Source organism: Peromyscus maniculatus, chromosome 1 (genome assembly GCF_049852395.1).
Source record: "Peromyscus maniculatus bairdii isolate BWxNUB_F1_BW_parent chromosome 1, HU_Pman_BW_mat_3.1, whole genome shotgun sequence".
NCBI classification, from domain to species: domain Eukaryota; kingdom Metazoa; phylum Chordata; class Mammalia; order Rodentia; family Cricetidae; genus Peromyscus; species Peromyscus maniculatus.
In genome coordinates, this window is record NC_134852.1 from 194,850,137 (window position 1) to 194,868,882 (window position 18,746).

General features: G+C 39.6%; 1 protein-coding gene across 5 annotated transcripts in view; it reads left to right on the top strand.

Moving 5' to 3' along the window:
• Nucleotides 1-18,746, top strand: part of R3hcc1l (R3H domain and coiled-coil containing 1 like) — an 84,399-nt gene that overhangs the window by 40,890 nt on the left and 24,763 nt on the right. For 4 of the 5 annotated variants that reach the window (XR_013048358.1, XM_076563129.1, XM_006990474.4 and 1 more), the window contains exon 2: nt 12,744-14,524. Coding sequence is in view for 4 of the 5 variants with exons in the window: in XM_076563129.1 (XP_076419244.1) it covers nt 12,758-14,524 (1,767 nt within the window). In the remaining variant the exon portion in view is untranslated. Of the gene's footprint in view, nt 1-1,391; nt 1,472-12,743; nt 14,525-18,746 lie in introns of all 5 variants that reach the window. The other variant, XM_076563127.1, reaches the window with a different exon arrangement.

The following is an 18,746-nucleotide window of genomic DNA, read 5'->3' on the forward strand; positions in this document are numbered from 1 at the left end:
GCATGCTGTAACAGGTTTCCCTCCTTCCGTTACCCTTCTGTACTCAGTATTGGAGACAGATCTTTAGCAAAGGTCAGTCAGATAGTGTCCGCTAAAGCCTTCCCGTAGTTTCTGAACACGTTGACAGTAAAATCCACAGCTCTGTCATCACTCTAACCCTTCTCCTTTTGGCCCTTGGCTATCTTACTAACTACTGTTGCCATGTAGTCTTCTCTTAATTCTTGTATGTGCCTTAGGACTTCTGCACTCGTTCTCCCCCCCCAACCCCCCGCCCCCCCCCCCACACACACACACAATTTGTGTACCACATTGATTCAATTCAGTATGGGTTAAGGCGTTGACCATTCAGAGTGCTCTTCCTGCTTTACCACATAGTTTCCCCTTCTAAAACAGCCATACACAGCCCACTAATCCATACCCATCCTTACTTTATTATGTAATGTTTTTCACTTACACATTGGTGGTTTATGTTTAAATGTTTATTATTTTCACCATTGAAATATTTGCTTCTTGAGGTTTGGGGCCTTGTATTCATTACAATGTTTCTAGTGCCTAAGATAAGATGAGACTTAGTATATAAGAAGTATTCAATAGATGTTTGTGGAATGCAAACTGAATGGGTCCCAAATATCAGCTGTGGCATAGAGGAGAGCACCACTCATTGGAAGGTTTCTCTTGCCATGATTTTACATCTACTAATTTAGTGCCAAGTAGATTGCATGACTAGCCCCATATTGAAGAGGCAGATATTGAAACAACCATAAAACAGTAGGTTCATTGCTTTAATAGAGGCACATGTAAAAACATATATTGGCAGCTTTTGTACAGGACCTTGGTCTGTCAAGGAGAATCAGTGATGACCTTATAAAAGAGGTGACTATTTTTCAGCTAAGAGTTGAGGAATGAGGATAAGTAAGCATCTCACTGAGGAAAAATAATATACTTTAAACCACGGAGGTGGTAAAAGACAATTGGACTTGTTTCTAGTACATCTAATACTACCAAAATGATAGCAAACGGAGCCTGAAGTTAGGAGTAGCTAGAGCAGCAGATGGGAAGTGTTGGGGGCTATGGGGCTGAATTACATAAGACTATATACTATGAAGGATATTTTAAGTTTCTGTGTAGTGAAGAGCCATTGAAGAGTCTTATGGCCAAACCTGTGATAATGCCAAGGGCAATGACTTCTGCAGTTGTGTCTTGAACGGCTGAATAATAAATACCATTAGTCAGACTGTGAAACCGAGGATGGAAAAACAGTGATTACTTGTGGTGAGAATAGTGAAAACTTTTTAAGTGTGTAATAATCTTAGAGTCCAGAAACCCTTGGTCTGTTGCTGTATTTTGTGTCTGACTTCTAATTTTGTAAGTACACTGACGTTATTTTTCAGATACCTTTAGCCAGTTCTTTACAAATGAGATACACATTGCTGACCTGAAGGGGCTTGGCAGTCCCTAGTTTTGCCAGTTGGTAAGTTGACTAAAAACAATAAAGAATACTCTTGAAAATATTGTAAAGCCAGGGGCAGTGCTTTCTGAATGTGCAAAGAAACAATTCTAAATCCAGGGCCTTCTGTGGTTTCTAGCATAGGTTTTGTTAAAGCCTCTGTTTTAGGGGAATAATGTTAAAGTGGTAAGCAGTACTCCTGAGTGTGTTGTTGATCAGTTTTATCTCAAGGGCGTGTTGTATAACTTGTCTTACTTCGGGTTTTATGAAATATGAGTAGATTTTTGCATTTAAAATCATTTTGAATTTACAGAATTAATTTGGTGTATTACTATGTTGCTGAAGTAGACACTATAAAGAGGAAAACCAGGCTACCTTTGCTTATGGTTAGCAATATGGAAACATCTTGAGATAGTGCTGTTCCATTAGAAGCATAACATGGGCAGGAATATGAAACATGTAAATGATTTTAAATCCACCAACCATTTTTAAAGTATAAAAATAAACATGAAACTAATGTTTTATGTAAGCTAGTATATCCAAAGCAGTTGTCATCTCTACATAGAATCGGCATAAAAATAACGAGACACTTTAAGTCGTGTGTGTGCATGTGCACATGCATGTCCCAAGTCTTTGAAACCCCAGAGGGTTGCATCTCAGTTCGGACTGAGCACACTTGAGCTGCTCAGGTGCTGCGTGTGCTCCTGTTGGTCAGTGCAGTCCTCGATTACTCTCCAACCAGTAGAGGTTGCTCGGCATTCCGCAACACTTGTCGCTGTCTTTCCACCATCAAGGAATTTATGTGCGGCTTGTTTTCTTATACTGTCAAGTACGTTAAAGCATCCTCTCTCTTCTCCATTCATCATTTTCTTACCTACAGTATTGTTCAGTAAAGATCTGTTTATGAATGTTTATTGCTGTTGGTTTCTCTTATGCCACTTTATTGTACTATCCTGTTTTACTAAAATGGTCTTTGAATTTCGGTGATTTTGTTTTTAATACTGCAGGCTTGTTGTAACAAATTTAAATAATGTGATGCATGTAGTATAAAATAAGTAGTCCTTTGACATCATTCTTTTCTCTCTCATTTCCTGTTCTTTCATATGTAACACTGTAGATAATTCTCTTTAGAAATATACATTTAGGAAAAATTATTGCTAACTGAAAGAAGTGTACCTGGAAAATATTTTTAAAAGATGGTCTATTAAAAGTGGACACTAAAGTTTCATTATATCAACATATATATTTTTAAAGACAGGCAGGCTAGCAACTCACAGTGTAACCAAGGGTGACCTTCTACTGACCCCCCCCCCCCAACCTGCACTGTACCTCTCAAGTGCTGGTATTACAGGCTGACCTACCATACCTGGTTTCTGCAGTTCTGGGGATCCAAACCAGGAGCTCATTCATGGTAGACAAATATTCTACCAATTGTGCTACATTCCCAGCCCCTCATTACTGTGAATTATCTATGAATTAAAAAAAAAAAAAAAGTTGTCATGAACAGTCCTTAGAAATGGAAACATTTCTTTATTATACCTTATATTTAGTAAATTTTAGCTGTGCTGGTTCTCAAAATTAAAGAATGGAGTGTGTAGGTGTATCTCACTGGTAGAGCACATGTTAGCATGCACAGGACCCTGGACTCCATCTCCAGGATCAACCAAACAAAAGGAAAATAAAGGATATGCAATATTTTCTTGGCACAGTCAATATGTAATAGTCTGATGGCACCCTTCTTGTTGTCTTCTGTTCTAGCATTTCTCAGATAGAATAGATTTGTGCAGAACTCTTTACATTTTTCTACTTTATAAACTCTTTTTGCCTGAGGAATTTTTATGTTGCTTTGGCCATATGCATGTATTAGTTACTTTTTGTTGCTGTGTTCAAAAACCATGACCAAAAGGGACTTATGGAAGAAAGAGTTTATTGTGGTTCCCTAGGGGAGCGTTCATAATGGTGGGGAGACATGGCAGCAGGTGGCTGGCGCAGGAAGCTGGGCGATCACATCTCAACTGGAAGCAGAGAGACTGGAAATAGGGGGAGGCTGGAACCATCAAAACCTGCCTCAGTGATCTACTTTCTGTAGCAAGGCTGCACTTCCTAAAGGTCCATAGCCTCTTCAAACAGCATCAGTCGCCAGGGACCAAGTGTTCAAATGTGTGGGCCTGTGTGAGCCGTTTTTATTTTCACATAAAGAATTAAGTCTGCGGGCCCAGAGAGATGGCTCATTAGGTACAGGTGACTGCAACCAAGCTTGGTGACTTGAGTTCAGTCCCTGGGACTCTAGTGTAGAAGGAGAGAACCAACTCCTGCAACTTGTCCTCTGACCTCTACATAGGCACTGGAGCAAGCAAGTGCTCTCCATCACACATGAATGAATAAATAAATAAATAAATAAATAAATAAATAAATAAATAAATAAATAAATAAATAAATGTAATCTTAAAATTTTTTCAAATAATTAAATCTTGGCTGAATATTTGATATTCCAGGAGATAGTGCATCTACAGTGTTTTTTAAGAACTTATTAATTTATCATTGTCAGTTGTCTTAGTCGGTGTTCTTTTGCTGTGAAGAGACACCATGGTAAAGGCAACTCTTAGGAAAGAAACCATTTAGTTGAGGCTTGCTTAGTCTCAGAGGTTTAGTCCATTATTGTGGTGGGGAGCATGATGACATGCAGGCAGACATGGTGCTGGGGAAGGAGCTGAGAGTTCTACATCTGGATCCCCAGGCAGCAGGAGAAGAGAGACACTGGGCCTGGCTTGGGGTTTTGAAACCCCAAACTCTCCCCCCTCACACACCCACTTCCTCAAACAAGGCCATACTTGCTAATCCTTTCAAATAGAGTCACTTCCTGGTGTCCAAGCATTCAAACCTATAAGCCTATAGGGGCCATTCTGCTTCAGACCACCACATCAATGCTGAGATTGTCAGTTCACATAAACACATAGTACTAAATAACAGAAGTATGTTTGGGGTTATTTTCAGAAATTGTTGGAAATTCCACTCTGAATACCAAGTCAAAATTTATGCAGTGATTTTTTTTTTAAATAACATCAAGTTAACTCAGACAGTAATTTTTAGAATAAAACATTCTAACACAGTACAAAGATACAGTAATTTGATGCATGCTGAGGAATGAGAATAAGAAAGTTAGATCTTTGTTTTCTGTGCTTAAGCCATTGTTTCTGTGAGAACAGAAAACTTTATAGTACAAAATATTGTCATTCATAACATGCAGTAGTATGTGTGGCATACTGGTGTGTTTAGTGCAGAGTGTGCACGTTGTGTGTTCAGAACAAAGGCTGCAGTAAAATATAGGATGCAACACAGGTGATTCGTGCCCCAAACACCCTAAATTCATTTTAATTTTGAACAATTGATCATTGTGCAGTCAGTGATAGAGCACTTATCTGTCCTGTTTGTGGCCCTAGACTCCATTCTAATACCATTAAACATCTGTTTGTTAAGAAGAGTCAGCGAGAGAGACTCAAATAGGGCTTTGTGTACTCAAAATTATTCCTGACAGCTACAGATGAGGTCTACCAAATTTTCAAGGAGCACTAAACCCATCTGTAAATAAAAAAATTTAACCGACTGTCTTAAACAGTAACTTTGATAGCTATAGACTGAACTCACTTGAATATTACAGAAAGGTAAACCAAGTGAAGAGCCAGGGAGTGTTCTTATTTTCCCACTGTTTTGAAGTACCACATCTGTTAAAATGAGTCCTATATGATGTAGGACTTTCCGTCTACCACCTGAATCTTGTATTTAAGACAGCTGCATTGGCATTTTATTATGTGACAATTGTAGTCTGATAGTGTACCCTTTATGTAAATATACTACATTGGGTTTCTCCCTTCCCTTCTTCCCCTTCCCCTTCCCCTTCCCTTTTTCCTTCCCCTTCCCTTTTTCCTTTCCTTCCCTTCCCTTTTCCCTTCCCTTCCCTTCCCTTCCCTTCCCTTCCCTTCCCTTCCCTTCCCTTTCCTTCCCTTCCCTTCCCTTCCCTTCCCTTCCCTTCCCTTTCATTCTTTCTTTCCTCCTTTTCTCCCTTCCTTCCTTCTTCCTTCTTCCTCCTTCCTTCCTTCCTTCCTTCCTTCCTTCCTTCCTTCCTTCCTTCCTCCCTTCCTCCCTTCCTCCCTTCCTCCCTTCCTCCCTTCCTCCCTTCCTCCCTCCCTCCCTCCCTCCCTCCCTCCCTCCCTCCCTCCCTCCCCTCCCCTCCCCTCCCCTCCCCTCCCCTCCCCTCCCTCCCTCCCTCCCTCCCTCCCTCCCTCCCTCCCTCTCTCTCTCTCTCTCTCTCTCTCTCTCTTGTAGAATGCTTAAGAGGATGCCAGAGTCAGAACTCGCTATGTATCTTACTTGAGACATTTCTTTATTCTAAAACATTTCATAATTTTTAACAAAGTTAATGAAACTTAGTCTTCAGAAAATTGATTTGAAATAAAACTAATTGTGGAAGTATTTTCAGTTAAGAATATTTTCCTCTCTTACTCTCATATCTTTGTTTATTAACATGAATTGATTGTACTGTGCCTCATTTTCAAAAGAATTTGACATGGCTAAAAAATGAAAGAAAGAAATAGACATCTGGTTTGTATTAATTGTTGCATCTTAGGTCTAGGATATTTTCAGAAAGGAACAGAAAAGGGGCACATGTTGTATCTAGTGAAGGGACCATATAACTTTTGGAGACATGCCCTTTTTTTCTTGTACAAATGGAACATTAGATAAGATAATAATCCTTGATTTTGTAAAAGTTAGAAAATGTTTTTCAGGTGGAAATTTCCTGTATTGTCCAACCACAGCTGCTGGGATTTTAGTATTGAGTTTTTAGCTTAAGAAGTCTTAGCGTGTGTTGTGAGCTAAGATACGTGGTTTGGTTTGGTTTTCAGAAAAGTGCTCTGGCCTGAGTGGTAAATGTGGAGTGACTTCTACTTGATGGAAAAAATCATCATTTTGCAGCCAGCCCTCATAAAAACTGGGTCATATTAAAACCATCAGATTTAGCTAAATGCTCTCCAACAGTTCGGGGGAAGCATTCAGCCTGGGGGAGGGAAGGAAGTAGACAGAAAGAAGGGCCGTGTGTATTGTAAATGATAAAGTACATGTGGTGACATATGACTGTAGGTAAATTAGGTAAAGAGTATATGAATTTTGTATTGTTTTTAACTTTTAGAACTTACCTATAGGTTTTCAGTTAAACCTCGCTAATAGAAAGTTGATACAGGTAGGCATGGTGGCACATTTGTGATCCCAGCACTTGAGAGGTTGAAACAGGATTTCGATTTGAGACCAGTCTAAGGCTATCTAGTGAGTTCAAGGCCAACCTGAAATAAACATTGAGATGCCCCCCATAAAAAATTGAGATAATGTATATGGTGTAGTTATGATACATTTATATGAACCAACAAAGTAATATAGAACATTAGAGAATTTGTTCTCAAAGCATAGTTAGCACACCCATTGGGTCATTTCTTTCAAATATTAGATAGTCTGAGCCTTTTTAAATCCTGAGTTTAGTCAATTCCTGGTTGTCTATTGAGTATTTAAAGGGCTAACATCCTGTTGTTGGTTGAAGAGCTGAGTATATTCAGATAACAGATAAAGGACAAACAGTGTGGACCTGTTGTGAAGACATTAAAGCTTGATTTGTTTGTGTCATCTATGTTCTTCTGAAGATAGACCAGAGAGGTACTTAAAGTTACTAACATTTTTTTCTCAAGAGAACTTGAAAACAGTAGGAGCAGTTGGGAAGGTGCTGAAGCATAGTCCCAGTGTACAAAAGTTACAGAGAAAATAATATGGTCAGAATTGCTTCAAAGATACATTTTAGTAATTGCCTGCTCTCTATCAAAAAGGAACCTGGCTTCTTATCCCCTTTAGAAAATGTAATTTTGAACAGAATTGAATGTTACTAGTCTTTCTGGAGTAAATAAGCTGCAAAATGTAGAATAATTAATTCTTTTCTCCAATTAAGTTAGTAAAAGCTCTTTCAACATTAAAAAAAAAAACTTAAAAAAAATGCTAAACTGTATGGGGAAGAGCTGAGCGGAAGTAAGAAATCATATTCGGTGAGTAAATACCTGGATGGGAGGTTTTGTATGTTCAAGTGTGGGCCTGTGTGTGTGTGTGGGGGGGGGGGCAATGGTTGACCTCAGGTGTCTTCCTCAGTGGCTCTCCACTTTATTTTTTAGACAAGTCTCACTTGCCCTAGAGCATGTTGGCTATGCTACACTGGCTGGGATCCTTCTGTCTGCTTCCCTGGCCCTGAAGCTGCAGGCACAAGCCCACCAGGCATAGCTTCCCCCCTCCCTTTTATAAGTGCTTGAGGTTGAACTCAAGTCCTCATGTGTGTATGGCAAGTGGTACTTGACCATCTGAGCCGCCTCCCCAGGTCCCATATCCGAGCACATAGGCTTACTATTAAATATGCCGAATTTTTAAAATGTAACAACTGCTTACGAACTGTGCCCTGGAAGTTATAGTGTATCATACATCTCTATAGTTGAAGACTAGTATATGTCCTTACAAATTTCCCCAAATTGGTGTTCAGTGATATCACATTAGTAGCTTGAAATTATCCACGCTAAGAATATTTGCTGTACAGAGATTGACAGATGCCATAAATCAGGGCTTGATTACTTACTTATTGATTGTCTAGACTTACATCGATGAAAATACTACTAATGTAAATGTCATGTCTTTAGCTACTGTATTGTGAATAGCTTAAAAAATGAAGATATACTCTTCCATTATTCCTTGAGCAAAGGAGTCACTATAGACATCATTGATATAAACAGCCAACACTCTGAAATACACCATGAGCTTGTTGGTAATTTACCAACATACTGCTTGTTATGGCCCAATTGAATTTAGCACTTAGGTAGGAAATAGACAATATAAGTTTATGCTATTCTGATTTAAGAAATAATAGTATTTGATATATGATCATTAAGGAAAAGGGATTGTTTTGGAAACCGTTCACTATAGCATACAATTTTGAAGTATATAATTTGGGGATTCTACTAGTCTAGTTACAGATTAGAGATAGTAATTTGATTTAGAGTATGAAAGATGCTTAAAATTAGACCATCTTTGTTATAAATAGAAATGCTTTCTCTAGTTTATGCCAGTCATTTAGATGTATAGTTTTTACTGGAAACGACACTCATTACCCAATAATAACATTGGAAAAATATAGAAATATAGGGTTTTGTTTTGTTTTTTCTTAAATTGAGTTAAAGCTGTTGCTTTTTTTAATTTTTGCCAATTGATTCTGGAGAAATGTAGACACATAGAACTGTGGAAGAAGAATGTCCCTTATGTAGAGCGGCTGGTCTCTGGTGTAACGTTAGGTGTGATGCTCCATTTCAACCCCTCTAGAGAGCAGGAAGCATCCCTCAGTTAGTTCTCCCAATCATGTAATAGGATGGCCTTCCTCTCCATGCGAAGTGTTGCTTTTTAAAACTTCCTCATCACATTTTGGCTTTTTTTTAAACCTTGTGCCTGAAATGGAAGATGTCAGATACTTCTTTGAGTAGATTTTACAGAAGTAAATCTTCCGTTAGATTTTTTTTTAATCCCAAACAGACCATTGTGTTTATTGTCTGTTGCCTTCTTCTTGGTTTTCACTTCAGATTCTAGAAATGTGCTACAAGCCGCAAAAATATACAAAGTAGGATTTCAGCTGATTACGACAAAGCTAATACCTGGAAGAAGCCAAGGGCCTTCCAGAGGTCAAGCTGAGGTTTAAGGAGCCTTGGTGATATTGGCTTTGATTATCAGCTGTTTCCTGCTATGAGTTTCTTGTGTGCTATTGTAGCTTTTCCACCATTTATTGGGCACCATTTCCCCTCTACTAAAGGAATATTTAGATAACCTTCTGTGCTGACAGCTATGTACAGCCGGAACCCCAGTTCAAGTCTCCCTGTAATTATCGTTATTGGCAGCATCCGGCCAGGTCCATCCCCAGATGGAGGAAAGTACCTTATCAGAGATACCTCTGTACTCGGTAAGAACAGACTTAAGTGTCCAGACTACCTGTTTGAGAAGGCCTGGTGGATGTGTCAATTAAGCTTAATTTCCTCCTTTCCCAAATCTTACCTCTAGTTCCAGATCTCCCTTTAACTATCACATTTCTTTTGTACTGTTTGTTGATTGTGTGTATCTGACTGCCATATAAAATAATAAATTGAAAGGACTGTGGGGATGAAAGTCCATATTGTTCAGTACCCTCTCCTTGTTTACATTCACTTCTATTCACTATCATTACTTCTGTAATTTAATCAGTCAAAACAAGAGTTACAAGCTATTTCAGCTAATCCACATCTGCCCATTTTTGCCCAGAAGTTTGCCAAGGTATATACCGATAGGTGCTTTACTAATTGAATTGGACACACTGTTAATTACATCCCTTCAAGTAGGATGCATATACCTTAGAAACTTTGACCTTTTTGAAATTTGGCTCACTATTAAAGTCATAGGCCAGCAAAATGGCTCAGTGGGTAAAGGTACTTGTTACAAAGACTGACAGCCTGAGGTCAGTCCCCAGAATCCACATCATGGAAGGAAAGAATCAACTCTAACCTCCATGAGTACACTGTGGTGTTCATGTGTGTATACACAGATATACACATAAATAAATTAATACATTTAAAATATATATATTCTTCCACAATCAGAATAATAGAAAATCTATGAACAGTGTTGGACCAGATAGTAAGAGTTCAAAGTAGCAAAGGGGCTTCAGCTAGGTGGCTCACCAAGTAAGGGTGCTAGCTGCCAAGCTTGACAACCAGAGTTCAAGTTCCAGGATTCTCATGATGCAAGGAGAGAACCGATTCCTGTCAAGGTACCACATGGCACAATGGTGCATGTGCACAAGTACATACATGCATGCACACGTGTGTGTGCACACACAGACAAAATTAACTAAATAAGTACTAATAAATACTTTAGTAGAAGATGAGAGGCTAAATGTATAAGGAAGTTTCACTGGGGAGGCTGAAGCATGAGACTCTTGAATTCAAGGTCAGCCTTGGCTCTATACCAAGTTCTAGGTCAGCCTAGGATACATAGTGAGACTTCGTGTCATCTTACAAAACAGAAGCAACCCAGAAATAAGACCATCACTGGAGATACTTGATCATGGCATTTTTTTTAGGCTTAAACAAACAAACAACAACAAAAAAACAAATCCTGCCATGCAAGAGTGTCATCAATGATGCAAGAATATTGTGATCAAATGACTTTTTAGGAATCTAAGGCAGAGTGAACAGGAGTGACAGGCTTTCCGTCTTTCTTCATATCACTCCTTTAAAATAATATGTTGTGGACTATTAGAAGGTGTATATGAGTTTGTTATGTAGCCCTTTTTTCTCTTTGTCCTAAGACCGCCATGCTTCATAGGACTAGTTTGAAAATTAAAAGAATAATCCAATGTGCCTAGCATGTTTCCTTGTGTTTATTGGCACTAGATAAAGGTTTATTTAATCTTTCCTAAAGTTCTGTTAAATCCTTGGACAAACCATGGTGGAGGTCATCAGGGATTACTAGTGTGGATTGGCTCATCTTAGTTTTCCCGTGCTCCACTTTCCTTCTTCCTGCTTGGATCTATCTTATTACTGCTGGAAGCAGAGAAAACTCAGAGTGGATCACTAAAGTGACTAATTATAGGCTGGGTTTCCTTGATCTGAAATGCTTTGCAGCAGGAGTGTTCCAAATTTCAGGGGTTTGTGGGGTTTTTCTTGTTCGTTTGTTTTTTTATTCCTAGAATGTTGGTATATTGACTTACTGGCTGAACATTTGCTAATCCAGGAACAATTCTGAAAGCTCCAAAACCCAATATTGAGTGCTGACATGTCACTCCGAAAGTTTTGGGTTTTGAAATTTTGGTTTTTTAGGTTAGGGATGGTTGACTTAAACTTAAAAAAAAAAAAGTTTTTCTTCAACATTGTATTTTTGTTTTGTTGGTACAAAGGAATATGTATATTTACAAAGTTTGGTGTGAAACACACACACACATACACACATACACATGCACACAAATGTGTAATGTTTAGACCAGGGTAATTCAGTACCTTTCTCTTTTCCCCTATCTTTTTTTCTTTTTTTTCAGCAATATCATGATTCAAATGTATCATTTTCTAGGAAGAATTAATTCCTCAATCAATTGCTTCATTGTATAGCTGTCACACTTGGCTCTATATGTACGTGTGTGTGTGTGTGTGTGTGTGTGTGTGTGTGTGTGTGTATGTGTTTATGCTGGCAGTTGTGGCGTTTTGAGATCCTCCTTGAAAATACTCTTCATAGCAGAAGTCTAAGCTTTGGAACATGGAGATGGCTATTCTTTATGAGGACAGAAGAGCCATCACTGTTCACACAATCTGTTTTTAAATTCAAGCTAAGACAAATTACTTTTTTAAAAGGAGAAAACTTGAAAGGTAGAGCAAGTGGTTTTGAAGATCCAAAGAAAGGGTGTGTTTCCCCCCCCTTTTTTATTTTTTATTATTAAGAAATTTTCTATTCATTTTGCATACCAACCACAGGTCCCCCTCCCTTCTCTCCTCCCAACCCCCAGCCTTCTCTCCCAACCCCCCCATCCCACTTCCCCCAAGGCAAAGCCTCCCATGGGCTGATACACTCAGCTGAGGCAGGTTCAAGCCCCTCCCCCTGCACCAAGGCTGTGCAAGGTGTCCCACTATAGGCAGTGGGCTCCAAAAAGCCCGCTCATGCACCAGGGATGGATCCTGATCCCACTGTCAGGCCCTTTAAGCAGATCCAGCTACACAACTGTCTTGCCTATGCAGAGTGCCTAGTCCAGTCCTGTGGAGGCTCCGCAGCTATTGGTCCACAGTTCATGAGTTCCTGCTAGTTTGGTTTGGTTGTCGCTGTAGATTTCCCCGTCATGATCTTGATGCCCCTTGCTCATAGAATCCTTCTTCACTCTCTTTGACTGGACACCTGGAGCTCGGCTTGGTGCTTAGCTGTGGATCTTTGTATCTGCTTCCATCAGTTACTGAATGAAGGCTCTCTTAGTCCAATAGGCATTGGCAGACTCTCAAAAGGGTGTGTTTTGATAAAGTCTGACCTCATGGGGCTTTGGGGATCTACTTTCCTTAGTTACATGCATGATTACGTTAAGTATTTTATGACAGATTTTACTTTTTTTTTAACGTTGGCAATTGCAATGGAATAGATTAGTAGACCCTCTACCCATTCTTTAAATTTTTCTTGGTTCAATACATTATACTTAGTTTTTATTATTAAATCTTCCATTTTCTTTCAGATTGAAGTGGTGCCATGCAGCAAGAAGCAGAGAGATGCAGAGTTCGAACCAAAAGGCCTGACATGGCACTTTATGTACCTAAAGCTCGAAGGGGTACAGCACTTCTCAAGGCAGGTGACAAGGAAGAAAGCTGCCGGCCTCCTGCCCTTGTGGTGACAGAGCAAAAAGAAGGTTGTCTCCCCCAGAGGATCTCTGGAAATAACCCCGAGTCTCAAAGACTAAGTGGCCGTTCTCATAGAAGGGAGTATGACTATAAGGAAGGAAAGAGATCTTCATCAAAATTAAGGAAAGATGGGTGTCTTCAAAAAAAGAATAAAGATAAGGTTTGTGCTAAGAGAGGAAGTGAAGAATCCAAAGAAGCCTCATCTCAAGAAGCGCCCCCTGGTGGGATTCTATCTAATATACCTCTACAAAGACTTTTTGAACCAAAGGAAATGGAGTGTTTGGAAGTTCCGACTGTGGGAGTGACGGGACACCCGGAGGTGCTTCTCTCAAAGTCTTACTCAGAAGTCAATGGTGCTCAGGTTCCAGACAGATCATTCCAGAACATGGGGCTTTGTGCTTTTAGTGGAGAAACTTTTGTAAATAGAAAGTTGGAAAGCAGAATTGAAACGGAGGCCAAAGTTATGGAGCTCGTCTCCCAGTTTCCTCAGGTTGTTACCGCTCTGTTGAAACCAGAGGGTATGGTTATACCGGTAACACTAAGTTCTGATCCTGCACCTGCACCACCCAGTGTGGAAACATCAGATGGAGTGTCAGAGCACAGTCCGGGGAGCACCTCGGCAGTTTCTGTGCCTGGAGGTCCAGGTGATGATGTTGAGCCAACTTTTATAGACTTTGAAGTTGAGAGTGAGGATACAGTCAACACTACAGAGTCTGTCTTGGGTCAGAAAGGTGTAGATTCCATTCCTGAGACTATGGGTAACATTTCTCTTAAAATGGCTGTAGTTAGCAAATTAGAGAGCACAAATGGCATTATTGATCCAACAGTGACTAGAGGATGCGAGAGTGACAGCTCTGCTGATGAGTTATGTGTAAAGTATGACCCGTCTGATACAGCTGTCCTTGCTCGTGAAATAGACACAGATAATGGATTTGAGAACGTATGTGACACAACCAGCAAGGCGTATACGGAGGACATTGCAGGTGCACTTTGTGATCATGTGACTGCGGGCAGCCCGTGTGTAGTTGCCGTTAGAGAATCTGATGAGAGTAGTAGCAATGCAAGTCATTTCTCAGATTATCTAGAAATGAGTGCAGATGTAGCCCTGCTTGATGCGGCTGAAAGTGAGAACGACTCTGAAAACATTAGCAGCCTAACTGCTTGCTCAGATATTTATGCTGAGAGTATTGCATCTAGTTTTACAGAGTCAACAGGAAAGTTGATAGAGAGTGTGTCAGGCTGTGCTTGCTCTTTACCCATAAAGAAGATTGCTGATAGTAATTGTACCACTTGTTCGGACTCTGAACTGAGTGTGTCAAATGGGACAGAAGTCCTTTCGGAGAGTGCCTTGGGCAGTGATCTGAATAGTACTGAGGAGATAACAGAGGCATTGCACGAACTAAGAACTGCTGAAGAGTTTAAAACTAAAGAGGAAGATGACTCAGAGAATGCAGTGTGTGGCCTATCGTTTTCTGATAGAGATTCATCTGTGCAAACATCCAGAGAGCTAAAAACAACAGACACTTCTCACATGCAAGGAAGTATTGCTGTGGAGGAAAGCTGGGAATCTATGTTTAATGATGATGGTGACTGTGTAGATCCGCGTCTTCTCCAAGAGGTATGCTCAGTTGAAATTACTTGATATTTAGACAGTTTATAAACTTAGGAAATCTAGATTTGGAAGTATTTCTGATAGACATTGTATACATTCATTCACTTTCTCACATTCAGTTTAAGTTCTTGCAGTAGCAATAGCTTGACAGGATTATACATTAAGAAAAGAATATCTGGTAGATATGGAAAAGTTAAAACATACATAATCCTGCTATATCTGTAATTGCTAAGTTCTAAGAGATGTTATACTGAATAGATTAAATATGAATTTAATGGATTCTGACTGCTCATTGAGGAAATACAGAGAGGAAACTTCAAAATGTTTTTCTGTGTTGACAACATGTATTTTTACATAAGCCATTTGGGGGAAGGAAATAATTTTATAACTTAATCATTCATTTTTACTTTTAGTAAATTTTGGAATGTTGAAAACTGTAAAGGAAGTAGAGAAGAAAATGAAAGAATATGACTATTTTTTACAGAGTCAATACTGAAATCAATTGAATAAATGACTACTGATACATATAAGGACCTATAAGTGAATAATGATGTGCTGAAGCATTAGAATTCATAAATACAAAATGTGTGACTTGAATGCATTGTACAAATGCTTGAGCTCCAGTCATTTTCATATTTTAACATTTATTCTCTCTGCCATTTAAATTCTTTATTACAAATTAGAGCCACTGCTTTTAAATAGAGAACCGTTTTCTCTCTCTTATTATGGGTTCACATGGCCTTGGTCTGGAAGGGGGGAGTGGTTTGTTTATGAGCTCCCCAGGTAGTTATCCTTTAGGAAAGACATCAGGATTTCAGTCCTGTTCTGTCATTGACAATTGAAGTTGTCATTTACATTCATGTTCTTTCTAACAGAGCATGTCTTTACCTGAAAGGTTTTGTCTGAGCCACCGAAGAGCCTTTTCAATGCTAAATGATGAGTTTCTTGTTTCTAAGAATTAAATCAGGTGTATAGAAGAATAGCACACACTGTGAAAGCGACCCCAGAACTAAAGAGAACAGCACATGGACAGAACTTAGTTTCCACTGTCAGGCAGTCCTCCCTCATTCTTGGGTGTTTTACTGGCTTTCGTTATTGCTGTCATGAGTGCTGCCTGATACCAAATAGGAGACATCTTCAGCCAGCATTCCCTAGAACGAAATACAGACGGGAGAGTAGTTATGAGTGAACATCCATGAGCCTTTTGAATTTACATCAGAATTGCATATGTCCAGTGCATTTCTTCATTGCTTTCCTTCGTCAGATTCGCAGAGACGGTAAGTGGTTCCTAGAGTATGATATTTGGACCAGCAGGGTAAGTATCATCTGGGAACTTCTAAGAATTGCATATTCTTTAGTCCAACAACTTATCTATTAACTTTTTCAAGTGATTCTGAAACATGTAATGTGCTGCAAGCCACAGGAAAATGTAATGGAACTCAGCTACTATCACAAAAGCTACTGCTTGGAAAAGTCAAGGACTTTTCCAAAGGTCAAGTCCATGGTTTAAGAAGTCTTGGCGATATTTTAGCTTTTGTATATATATTAGCTGGCTCCTAAAATGATTTTCTTGTGTGCCTCCAAGAACTCATAACAGTGTATTTATCTAAAATACCTATTAAGCATCCAAGGCCAAACGGATCTCCTGAACTAAGGTAACACCCTTGTTCCCTAGATCAGGTGGATAGCTTTATTTCTTGTGCAATCTGAGACCCTCCTTTTCTATTACTAACATTATAGACTCCTAACTTCTTACCTAACCACTTCTAGGAATGTAGAATGAGCACACAAATTTCCTTTTTCTGATGTACTGACCGACATTAGCTCTCAGTTTACCTTCTCCTTTAACCACTCCCCTTTTGGGTTGTAAAAGAAAGCCCAGTGGTCACTGCCTGAGGAAAATTCTTACCTGCCTTTATGACCCTGTAGGAATTCAAGCCTGGTGACCTGGCTGGAGGGGGAGGATTGCTATTGCTTGGGTTTATAACTGGATACCCTAGAGAACTAGGGGAGGAACAACTGAGGAGAGGTATAAGGAGATTCACAGGAGGAATTTGAGAGAGAACTTGAGGGCGAGATGGAGAAGAGAAAAGAGAACAGAAGAACTAGATGGGTAAGAACTGGATTGAAGGGCTAGAAGAGAGTACTAGAGGAACAAGATGAGGAAGAGCCAGGTGGGGAAGAACAAGATGAGAGAGAAGGAGATGGGAGAGGAGCTAAGGGACTAGATGGATGAGAACGTAGATGGGGCAGAACTAAGATGAGAGAATTAAATTAGAACTCAGAGGGGACAGCAGATAAATGTAGAGAGAAATCAGACAAGAAAGGAGCTAGGCATGGGAGCAGAATAGAAGCTGTGTAGAGAGAGAACTGACACAAAATAATAAAGTGTATGGACTAAGGAGTTTCGTGTACATAGATTCATTTCTTATCAAAGATTAAATTATCAGCTAGTTGTAGATCCTTCCCGGACCCTGGGAGGGGACTGTCGAGGGCCTGGACCCCCATAGTTACCAATAGTAAAGTTTTACAATATTTGCCTTAAATGTCTGTCAGAATGTGACTGGGGAACTATTGTTAGTGGTAGTTATAAAATTACTATCAAACAGGAGTTTGAGGCCCAACTCATGTTAGGAAATACTAATAGAGGAGTTAGATGAATGGGGGCAGCTTTATAAGGTTCAGATCATTGGCAAAGGATCTTAGTCAGAGAAAGGAAACTGTTATAGGAGTTGACAAAAGGCTGACTTGAGACTGGGAGAGAAAGAATAACTTCTTGCAAAAAGCATCTGTACACATGGCGGTGCTTAATAACTACCTACGACGGGTGGAAATGACCAGTTAGAATTGACGTACTGTCTTTTTTGAGGTTGGCCTCTATTCACTTAGACACGTTTGTTGTGAGGACTCAGATTCTTAGGGATTTCAATTTCATTTATGTTTTGGAAGAGGGGATTCATGCATGCAGCTTGGTCTTTCACATCTAGGTACAAAAGAATTTAGGCAGCAGTCAAGTGTTTTGAGAAGCATGGTAACAGTGAGAGGATGCTGGATGACTGAAGGCCGGGGATGCCGAGAAAATGAAGTATGTAGTGCTTTAAGCCGAAGAGAGCTAGTGCCTATATGTCTTTGGCAATACTTAAGGAGGGGTGGGGCTAGGTTAAGAGATGAGGATGGGTGCAAATAGAAGGAATCTGATGGGCTGTGGATGCAGTAGACCCAACTCTACCACAAATCTAATAATATAATAGCCCTTTGGTGACTTTTGCTCTTAGTTTATTATTTATATTACTCAAACATACTTAATTAAATGCAGAACTAGAGTGCTTTATCTACCTTGAAAGTGTTCCAACAGGCGGCTTTGGCTTTTTTCCCAGTTGGCCTATTTATTTGTTGATAAGGGCTAGACATAGAAGCATATCTAATGCTTCTAATAGGCAGGAAGATATGCTGTAAAGTAGGGTATGGCAAACATTGATAAGTTACATTTGAACCTCTAAAACTGGTCAAAAGAAAATAGAACATAGTGAAGTCATAAGAGCTCCTAGAACTGCAACCCTTGATGCATTGTCAAAGATCACATTTCATCTTCTATTTTCATTTTAATTAATTTGTTTATTTATTTTTTCAAGACAAAGTCTCTCTGTGTAGCCTTGACTTCCCTGGAACTTGATCTGTGGATTAGGATGGCCCCGAATTCAGAGATCAGCTTGCCTTTGCCTCCTGAGTGCTGGGATTAAAGATATGCACTACCTTTAATGGCCTGGCAACTACATTTCATCTTCTAAAGCCAGGATATTGGATGCCCAGAAATTTAAACTGGTAACCAATAAAGGAGAGAATGTTGGCATGACCTCTTTTATCTCTCTAGTAATTAACTATTTCCCAGGGAAAACAACAGCAACAAAACATTCATAGTCCCTGCTGCCTCCTATTATGGCCAGCAAACTTATTGGTAGAAGGGCAGGTGAGGTACCAACTGTATAGCACTAACGGTGTTGATGGATGTTGGCATTGGTCACCTTCATTGGCCATATCTTATCTTTGAGTTTTTGCATAGAAATAAATAGAAATAGGTAGTCTTTCAGTTTACAGAAAGCCACTAACCTTGTGTAACCCTGAGAATTGGGGACCAAAGTAAGGAATTGCACACACTTCCACTCACTATATTAATCAGCATTCTGGCATCCTCTGTCTCCCTATAGTCTGCTACAAAAATGTTGTCTGT